This window comes from Sinocyclocheilus rhinocerous, unplaced genomic scaffold (genome assembly GCF_001515625.1).
Source record: "Sinocyclocheilus rhinocerous isolate Xijiao unplaced genomic scaffold, SAMN03320098_v1.1 scaffold1814, whole genome shotgun sequence".
Classification (NCBI taxonomy): Eukaryota; Metazoa; Chordata; class Actinopteri; order Cypriniformes; family Cyprinidae; genus Sinocyclocheilus; species Sinocyclocheilus rhinocerous.
In genome coordinates this window covers 3,368-14,216 of record NW_015625999.1, presented here as the reverse complement: position 1 = coordinate 14,216, position 10,849 = coordinate 3,368, and the positions used below count along the sequence as shown (strand labels likewise).

The 10,849-nt window shown below is 39.8% G+C and overlaps 1 protein-coding gene across 1 annotated transcript in view; it reads right to left on the bottom strand.

The window, feature by feature from the left end:
- LOC107706663 (voltage-dependent T-type calcium channel subunit alpha-1I-like) overlaps positions 1-10,607 on the bottom strand; it is a 43,991-nt gene extending 33,384 nt beyond the window's left edge. The window contains exons 1-11 of the mRNA XM_016510454.1: positions 10,561-10,607; positions 7,405-7,747; positions 7,151-7,243; positions 5,772-6,075; positions 5,451-5,683; positions 5,029-5,180; positions 4,037-4,222; positions 3,836-3,953; positions 2,915-3,070; positions 1,944-2,037; positions 1,201-1,337 (exon numbers count right to left, since the gene is read on the bottom strand). Coding sequence (XP_016365940.1) covers positions 1,201-1,337; positions 1,944-2,037; positions 2,915-3,070; positions 3,836-3,953; positions 4,037-4,222; positions 5,029-5,180; positions 5,451-5,683; positions 5,772-6,075; positions 7,151-7,243; positions 7,405-7,747; positions 10,561-10,607 — 1,863 coding nt within the window. The remainder of the gene's footprint in view (positions 1-1,200; positions 1,338-1,943; positions 2,038-2,914; positions 3,071-3,835; positions 3,954-4,036; positions 4,223-5,028; positions 5,181-5,450; positions 5,684-5,771; positions 6,076-7,150; positions 7,244-7,404; positions 7,748-10,560) is intronic.
- Between the last annotated feature and the right edge of the window lie 242 nt (positions 10,608-10,849).

The following is a 10,849-nucleotide window of genomic DNA, read 5'->3' as shown; positions in this document are numbered from 1 at the left end:
TTTGGACTGTTGAACAAAAACACCCACCTACTCCCATTCTAACGCTTGGAAGAGCAAGGAAAATGTTTAATATAACTCCGATTGGATTCTGAAAGAAGAAAGTCATATACACCTAGGATGCTTTGAGGGTGAGTAAAACATGGGCTAATTTTCATTTTTGGGTGAGCTAACCCTTTAAGTATTATAATGTTGTGTTTTAATGCAATTAATTTGAAAATTCCTCATTTTAAATTGTACAATTTTTAAATTCAAGCAACATCTTACCTCTAGGGATTTAAGACGAGGCTATCCTAACTTAAGAAGTAATTTTAAAATGGCTTTTAAGAAGATTCTTTTCAAAAAATTTGAACAATCTTAATGGAAAATATAAGAGCATTCTTAAGAAGTATGTTTTGGAAAAGAAAATATTCTTAACTTTTTTATTGAGAAAGAAAATAAGAAGAAAATTCCAGCTAGGTAGTATTTTATTCTTGAATGTTTTGTGAATCCATCCCCTGGCTCCTAAAGAGTCTTTAAGCGGTGCGGATGAGTTAACTTCACGCAGTCGCGTGTGTGTGGTAATTGCAGTCATGGTTTTTCCGATCTGACTGCATTCGCTAATTTTTAGCAGCATGAGCGGCAAAAGCAGTTGCCATAGAAACGTGTGTTCTCCGGCGTCAAGCTCTCGTTTTGACATGATGCTCGTGAAACCTCAGCGTTCTCATCAATAAAGTGACACAGTTCAGATGTCACGTTTAGTGACTCGACATCATTAGGATGAGTGATTAATGCAGCAAGAAACATTTCATTCTGTATGCAGTGTGCAAACCGTTTCTGTCTGAATATTCACGGGTTTTACCGTGTTTTACCATGTTCCCAAAGACTGTTCGACGGCACGTGACTTCAAGAACAACAGCTCAACACACTATATTTAACCCAAAGCAGCTCACGCTCGTCTCTCTCGATACACACGGCTGCTTCAATTAAAAGAGGGGTTGCTATGGAAACCCCAAAAGCCTTGGCTGAGCGTCCATCGCACATTATCAAGAGAATTTTGGTATCTCGCAAACACACACACACACACACACTCAGACGAGTCTCTGCTTGAGGGATTTTCTAATTCCAAATATTAAACTGCACTAATGTTTCCTGGACTCATTACATCCACAGACACACAAACACACACATGACGTGATGGCATTGATTTCTTCATCGACTGACCAGAGACGAGGATCTCCTGCCCAGGCAGATGGTTCTGCTCCGGTGGTTTTCCTCGGAGAAGTCAGTCCTGGTCTTCTCCTCCGCCAGCGGCGCCAGATCCAGATGCCCATTAGGAGTGAGAGACGACAGCTTGGGATCTGGAGGAAAGAAACAGCAGTCATCCAAAGCCAAGAGCAGATCTCTGGCCATCAACACACGCTGTGAAGCTCTCTGGAGATGACACTAATGTCTCCTTCATGAGTTCCTGTGGAGTTTCTCGCCCTTTACAGCCACAGAAACTCAGAAACTGGAGGATTAACAGTCCATCAAAAGTGTCCCACAGGATTAAACAATAAAAGACGCTCAGATTTCACCAGCTCAAGTCTGTTTAACATCTCAATCAAGAGCAACAACACTGGTTGAGTAGATTCATACGTGATGTTTACAGGACATAAAGTGTTTTCTGCAATCAGATTGGCTTTACATCGGGAATCAGTGTGCACAGATTTGAATATGAGTCCAAATCAACATCACATTAATAATAAGTCAAGTCAGACACATTGATGGAAGAGGCGCAGTTCATTCCAAAATCCAGTGTTTTTCAATGTTTCATGGACTTCATCTACACTAAGGTAAGTACAACATGATTCAACTGCTCATCTATTTCCCACCAACTTGTATCCATTCGTGACAAATGAATCACGGCATTGAGCTGACTATAGTTGACGGATTATGTAATGAGAGTGAATGTGCAGGGATCGTACCGGAGAATGTGAGCGAGTTTTTGTGCTGTTCACTTCCATTAGAGGAAGATCCTTCATCATCATCATCATCAGAGTACGAGCGATTGGCATCACCCTGAAACACACGGCTCACATCAGCATGAAGAACAGGACAGCACTCAAACAACAGCTGGCTAAGTGTTTTCACAAAGTCAAAGAGACTTTTTTTACAGAAATAGATTTACAGAAATAGAGAGTCTGGTGAGGATGAATGTGACGAGCTGCACAAACCTCCCTGAACAGCATGAATTCCAATCAGAAACAACTACATTATGTCTTTCCCAATAAAGAAACTATTTATATTTTGCTTGCTGCAACTCTCTTATTCTACCAATAAAGAGGAGCACTTCAGTTTAGGGACCAATTCTCACTATTAACTAGTTGCTTATTAGCATGCATATTACTAGCACATTGGCTGTTTATTAGTACTTGTAAAGCACATATTAATGCCTCATTCTGCATGACCATATTTTAGATCCCTTAATCTTAAACCCCATACCTAAAGTTAACAAATACCTTACTAAAGGTCTTTGCACTAAATTCTCGTCCGAAATCTTCACACATTAAAAAATAAGTACGACCTCACATTGTGTCAATCACGTTTACACACTGCCTCCGAAACTTTCGTCCGTCATAAAAAAATTCGGACCAGGTTTTGTTTTCTGCGTTTTCGCATCCGTAGCAAGCATTTTGATAGGAAAGGATGACGAATACGAAACAAATAAAAAAAACTTATACAATTTAGATAATGCATTAACTAACATTAACAAATAAAACTGAAGAACCGTTTTGCCTCCATCTACAAATCAGGAGTTATTATTATCAAAAGGTATTAAAAGTAAAATAATTCATTTCAACTGTTCTGATTCATTGTTTAGAATCAATGTGCAGCTCCAGGAATCAAACTGAATCAGACCGTCTAATCAATGAAGCACTGAAGCGGTTGAAATGACCTCAGCCTGAAATCCCTCCACCAGAATAGCCACCAGCAGGTTGAACAACACGTAGTTCCCAAACGTCATCAGAGCCACGAAGTACAGAGCCACCAGAGGAGACGTGGAGGCCATGCCGTTATACAGGACCACGTTCCAGTCCTCCTGAGTCAGGATCTGCACACACACACACACGTGTGAGGAGAGATTTGTGTGTGTGTGTGTGTGTGTGTGTGAAAACATGCTTCACAGCTCCTTGTTCAAGCTCTTGTTCTGTCCAGGCTGGACTATTGCAATGCTCTCTTGGCAGGTCTTCCAGCCAGTTCTATCAAGCCTTTACAATGAATCCAGAATGCCGCTGGAAGATTAATCTTTAACGAGCCGAAAATAATGCACGTCACACCTCTGTCCATCAATCTGCACTGGCTACCAGTTGCTGCTCGCATAAAATTCAAAGCATTGATGTTTAAAAAACCACCACTGGCTCTGCAGCCCTTTACCTAAATTCATTACTTCAGAATTATGAACCTCTAGAAGCTTGCGTTCTGCAAGTGAACGTCGCTTTATTGTTCATCCCAAAGAGGCACAAAATCACTTTCACAGACTTTTACATTAACTGTTCCCTCCTGGTGGAATGACCTGCCCAACTCAATCCCAGCATCTTCAAGAATCGGCTAAAAACACATCTCTTCCATCTTTATTTGAGTGTGTGTGTTAAAAAGGCCTTCAACACTAGCCTTATATAACACTAGCTATATATATATATATAGGCTAACCGAGACTTGTCATAGCACTTGCTTATTATTGCTCTTTTGTTGATTTTGATTGCTTCTATTGTCATCATTTGTAAGTCGTTTTGGATAAAAGCGTCTGCTAAATTACTAAATGTAAGTGTGTGTGTGTGTGTGTGTGTGTGTGTGTGGGATGCCTCTCTCTCTTTACCTGAAACACAGTGACGATCGCCCACAGCAGAGAGTCAAAGTTCTTTCTGTCCGGGACCGTGTCTCCAGTGTCTGTCTTCAGACTGAACTTGCAGCCGAATATATGCATTCCCAAAATACTGCACACACACAGAGAGAGACGTGTGATTCAAAAATACTCCAGTAGTGTGGTACCATTAGTCTCAAACTGACACACACACACCTGAAGATGAAGATGAAGAGCATCAGCAGCATGCAGAATGTGGCCACATTGTCCATGGTCTTCATCAGAACCACCAGCTGTCTGCGCAGCGCCGGCATGAACCGAACCAGCTTCAGGACCCGCAGCAAGCGGAAGGTGCGGAGCACCGAGAGACCGCCGTCAGACTGACCCACGATCTCACACACGCTGCGATTGGGACGGCCATTACTGAACGCACTTCTATTCTTATGCGCAAATATCTGTTATTCAAGTAGTCAGTTTGTTTTGTTGAAGTTCAGGGAAATTATTCTATCACACAGATCTCATGGTAACACTTAAAATTTCATTTTGAAGCTGCATTTTCAAAACTACAGGTAAGTGTGTTGATAAAAACATGATTATGTTTGCTTGTTGATATACAAACTAAGACTGAGAGTTGAGCTGAAGTAAGATTTGCACTTTTATTTATCAAGGATGCATCGAATTGATCAAAAGTGACAAAGAAGATGTTTATAATGTTAAAAAAAACATTTATTTTAAATAAATGCTGTTCTTTTAAACTTTCTATTCATCTGGGAATCCTGAAAAATAAAATGCATCACTGTTTCCACAAAAACATTGGGCAACACAACTGTTTTCAACATTGATAATAATCAGAAATGTTTCTTGAGCAGCAAATCAGCATATTATTATGATTTCTGAAGATCATGTGACACTGAAGACTGGAGTAATGATGCTGAAAATTCAGCTGCGCATCACAGAAATAAATTACAGTTTAACAGATATTCACATAGAAAACAGCTATTTTAAATTGGAATAATACTTCACTGTTTTTACTGTATTTTTGATCAAATAAATGCAGCCTTGCTGAGCAGAAGAGACTTCTTTCAGAAACATTACAAACTCTTACCAACCCCAAACTTCTACATGAGTGCACAGGTTTAAGGTGTATTAAACCTTTAAAAATACTTTAAATGTAACAGAAAAGCATTAGGTGTTTCACTGGCAATTACCTGATGATCACAATGATCCCATCAAAGATGTTGTACGGATTGCGCAGGTAATTAAAGAAGCCGAATGCTGTGAGCTTGAGAATCATTTCCAGAGCAAACATACTGGTGAAGACGATGTTACAGATCTCCAGAACATTAGTGAGCTCCTCCGGCTGAACACACACACAGAATGAGAGCATGAAACAGATCATTAACTGAAATAATGAACAGAAACAATGATGAGACACAGAGATTCTCATCAACTCATCCTCATGTTCTTCAGCTCATTCAAGAATCACTGAAAGAACACATGGACAGTCAAATCACTTGATATCAGCAGGTAAATAGGTTGGGCTTTAACTAATATCATTACATATATAGAAAAAACACTGCATCTATGAGACGTGTGCGTGTGTGTGTGTGTGTGTGTGTGTGTGTTTGACCTGCTGATGATGCTCTATGCCCATGCTGATGGTGTTGATGAGGATGGCCACCATGATTCCTCTGTTGAAGTATTTACTCTCCACGATGCCCCGCAGTTTGACCCTCATCTCCATCCACAGCTCTCTGCTCCGCCTCCGGCACGCCCCCTCTGCCCTCTTGCACCTGTCTTTCTCCTCGGCTGCCTCCTCCTCTGTCTCCTGATTGGCTGCTGAGGCGGAAGGTGTGGCTCCATCTGTAGTGCAGTGAGAGAAGAGCTCAGCGCTGCATACATCCATCCATCCATTCATTCTGCCATCCAACCCCCCCCCTCTCCTCCTCACCATGTTGTTGGAAGCGCTTCTCTCCTCCGTTGATGTTTGTTTTCATATGCATCTGCTCCGGTGGTTTGCGGCAGAGCATCCTGAAAAAGGCAGCAGTGCGTCTGCGAGCCTTGCGGAGGACATGGCAGACGAGCTGGAAGATCTCTTCGTAGCAGTCGCTGGGTTCGACCAGCAAGGCCAGCGTGCTAGAGGACAGACAGGCGGCTCGCTGCTCCTGCATCAGCTGATGCTCACGCTGTTTGGTCTCTGAAAACTGAGTCGCTATGACGACCAAACACAGGTTTATCATGAAGAACGAGCCGACCTGTGGAGTTACGCAAAGATTCAGAGAGAGAAGCACACTCCTCACTGCAAAGACCAAACTGTCTCGCTGCAAGCAAACTTTTCACTTTCACTCAACAAGCAAACTTTCACTTTTCACAAACACATCTCACTCCAAACACACTCATCTCACTACAAACACTCACTCATCTCACTGCAAACACTCAGCTTATGCACTCATCTCACTGCAAACACTCACACACTCATCTCACTGCAAACACTCAGCTCACAAACTCATCTCTCTGCAAACACTCACTCATTTCTCTGCAAACACTCACTCATCTCTCTGCAAACACTCACTCATCTCTCTGCAAACACTCACTCATCTCACTGCAAACGCTCACTGCAAACACTCACTCATCTCACTGCAAACACTCACTGAAAACACTCACTCATCTCACTGCAAACACTCACTCATCTCACTGAAAGCACTCACTGCAAACACTCTCATCTCACTGCAAACACTCAGCTCATGCACTCATCTCACTGCAAACACACAGCTCATGCACTCATCTCTCTGCAAACACTCATACTCAAACACTCACTCATCTCCCTGCAAACACTCACTCATCTCACTGCAAACACTCACTCATCTCACTGCAAACACTCACTACAATCACTCACTCATCTCACAACAAACACTCACTCATCTCACTGCAAACACTCACACTCACTGCAAACACTCACTCATCTCACTGCAGACACTCACACTCACTGCAAACACTCACTCATCTCACTGCAGACACTCACTCATTTCACAGCAAACACAAACCCATCTCATTGCAAACACCTGTCTCACATCAAACACACAGAACAGGTAGAACCATCTGCAGGATTATTATGGGATACCCACATTAAGCTGGATGAATACTACATGCTAAGTTTCATAGGACTACATGCATCTATTGAGGATAAATGCATCCATAAACAAGTAAAAGAACATCAAATAGGCCTGAAGCACCAATGACAATATCAAATGAATCATCAGCATGTCAGATAAAACACTCTATATTGGTCTTTTAACAGACTCATCAATCTGTGTGAGTTTGTGTACTTACTATAATCAGCAGAATAAAGTAGATGAAGTTGTAGAATGAGTGAGCATCCATGACGTAATACATGATTTCCACCCAGCCCTCCAGAGTAATAACCTAAACACACCATCATTTGCAGAAAAGAAAAAAAACACTTCAAACAGTTCTCTGGAAATGAAGTTTGCTTCCAATAAGTTCACATTAAACACAAAGAACATCAATCAGCTGGATGACTGTTTTCACAAGTTCTACGGTGGAAATGAGTCTCCAGCAGATACCTGAAATATAACGATCCAGGCGTATCCGATGTTGTCAAAGTTGATGGCTCCTTTGTGTGGGTTTCTGTGTCCGGTGTGGCAGCGTGTGTAGTATCGATTCCAGTTGACACAGAGCCCGGGGGCGATGGCGCTGGCGTTGAGGAAAGGCTTGGTCACGAGGCCCAGTGCCTGATGGTGCAGGAGATCATCTACTTCCAGACAGCACTGATGTCCCGCCACACGCCGCACCGGCACGTCACTGCACGACATGATGCCATTATCCTGCGGCAGAGAGCAGATGAAGGGCCTCTCGTCCTCCTCACTGGGAGAGTAGTATGGAGCAGGGAGTGCCACACCTGTTGAGCTGAGAGAAAGAGGAATTAGATTTGTGTCCAAAACCTAATCAGATGCTTTACTGCCTACATACACTGCAAATGATGATTTTCTTACTTAGTATTTGTGTCTTGTTTTTCAGTACAGATATCTAAGCATTTGTCAATCAAGACCCTCCTAACAGGGAATGTACTCACAACTTTTTTCAAAGTTACATAAATGTTAGGACAAAACATTTTTAAAGTAATGTTTATTGCACGTTCTTACAACATTATGCATATTTGATATAGGTTCTCATAAAGTTGAGAGAAAACATTCTTAGAACAACATTCCCGGAATGTGTTATTTGTAGTTGAATGTTTTAAGAAATGTTTTTGTAACCTTTACAGTTTTTTTTTTCAACAGTTTAAAAACAAAATGTTTACTTGTCACATAATTTCTGAAAGCTGACACTCAAACGGCAGAAGCACACACCAAATCTGCAAAACCATACACTAATGCTCAGCCTTTGACTCAGTTTTCAATTTCATAAAACACTTTTTGCAAAACACAACACACAATTCTCTATGTAACACACAAAAATCTAACAGGAATTAATATTATGGCAAAGGTGTTTGCAAATGTTTGCTTTTGAGATGTGTTTGTGATATTTTGAGTGCAGTGCTTCATTTTGCAAGAGATTTGAGGCATTTTGCATTGTGTGTGTGCAATTCTTGGATTTGTGTGTAAAGTAAAAAAAAAAAAAAAAAAAGAGGCAAGTTTTGAAAATGTAAGCAGTTCAAAAAAATGGTAAATAACGTTCCAGACAAGAAAACTGGACATTTTAACATTCTTAGAATATAAAAAATAAAATTTAGTAGATTTTTTTTTTACCTTTATTTAATGTTATAATTATGACAAGAAAACTGGAGATTTCAATATTTTAGAAATATTTCAAAACAATGTTTGTGTAATGGTTTAATAACCTAAATGTGTTACCTGGGGATACATTAAAAAGCAAAATATAAGATATTACATATTATTTCTAAAAATGTATCAAAATGAAGTGAGTTTATGCTTAAAAAGAAAAAGGAAAAAATCTCTTTCAATATGGTCATAATTTTTATGACCCTATTGGCATTTTTTTAAACCAACTTCCATTTTTATAGATTTTTCAGAAATCATGACTTAATATCTTGTCATTTTGCTTGTGTCTTGACTTAAGAATGTTTCAATATTTGTACTGGAAAACAAGACAAAAACACTGAGGAAGAAAATCATTTTTTGCAGCATTTCAACTGACATGGACCCTTATAAAATAAGTGATTTGCGAAAACTCTACCTAGGGAGCAACTCCATGCTGCTAATGTAACAACTTGAAAGCATATAAAAACACAGCACACACAAATATTGTGTAAAATAAAATAAAAATTCACAAACTCACTGCAGTGCATCTTGGGATTGTTTTCTTCATGGCCAAACTGCAGTAATTTCTGGAACAGCCTTTGATTTAAGAGAATGAAGCTGCTCCCTACATAGGCTGCTCACTAGGTTTTGGAACAGAGCCGCAGCCTTCATCACATATGTGTTTACACTGATTTAGAGTATATCTCTGACATATAAAGACCAACATCCGGAAGCGCAGAAACACACAGACGGTTTAACAGAGCTCAGAGGGTCAAAGGTTTGTTGGTGCTCGTCTCGTCTATGATCATAAAGGCGAGATGCTTTTAATAAACTAAAGAGCACATCAGTGCAAACGCTCAGATCAAACACCGAGAGCAAATTAAATTATATTTCAGAACATTACAGAGGACAAACATCATCAAAGAGAAGCTGGGTGTTGATTCATCTATCAATGCACTTCTGACGGAACACAGATTTATATACACTACCATGCAACACTTTGGGCTAGTAAGAACTTTGTATTTTTATTCAGCAAGGGCACATTCAATTGACCAAAAGTGACAGTAAAGACATTTCTAATGTTACAAAAGCTATTTTGCATTATTTTCTAATTTAATACTGAATTATTCATTACAAAATGATATTATCAGAATAACAGTTTCATCTGAGAGTCACTTTGGATAAAAGCATCTGCTAAATGAATAAATGTAAATGAATGAAAAGAGCTTCGAAATGATGCTGAATATCAGTTATTTACTGCTGACCTACAGATAAAATATTCATCATTTTACACCATAATGTTTCTTTGTTTTTAGTGTCAAAATCCTAAAACTTCAGTCATTTTCAGGTTTAAATGAACAATAAATCCACTAAAATAAATTGGCCAGTAAACATGAATATATACTGTATATATACACAGTGTTGTGAAAAAGTTTTTGCCCCCTTCCTGTTTTTTAATTTTTTTGCATGTCACACTTAAAAGATTCAGATCATCAAACAAATTTTATATTTCACAAAGATAACCAGAGTAAATACAAAATGCCGTTTTGAAATAATGATTTAATTTATTAAGAGAAAAAAGCTGTCCAAACCTGCCTGGCACTATGTGAAAAAGTAATTGCCCCCTAAATCTAATAACTGGTTGTGCCACTCTTTGCAGCAACAACTGCAATCAAGCGTTTGCGATAACTGGCATTGAGTCTTTCACATCGCTGTGCCCACTCTTCTTTGCACAATTGTTTTAATTCAGCCACATTGGAGGGTTTTTGAGCATGAATGGACTGTTTAAGGTCATGCCACAGCATCTCAATCGGATTTAAGTCTGGACTTTGACTTGGCCACTCCAAAAACGTAATTTTGTTTTTCTTGAGGCATTCAGAGGTGGACTCGCTGGTGTGTTTGGGATCATTGTCCTGCTGCATAACCCAAGTGCGCTTGAGCTTGAAGTCACAAACTGACAGCTGGACATTCTTCTTCAGGGTTCTCTGATAGAGTGCAGAATTCATGCTTTCATCAATTATGGAAGTCATCCAGATCCTGAAGCTGCAGAGCAGCCCCAGACCATCACACTACCACCACCATGTTTGACTGTTGGTACTCCCATGGATGCTGTTTTTGCCCAGTCTCTTTCTTATTGTTGAATCATGAACACTTAATTGAGACAGGTGAGGCCTGCAGGGTGTGTGGCTAGTGAAATTTAACTCAGCTTTCTAAAATAATGTGGTTAATCACAGTTCTTTCATGTTTT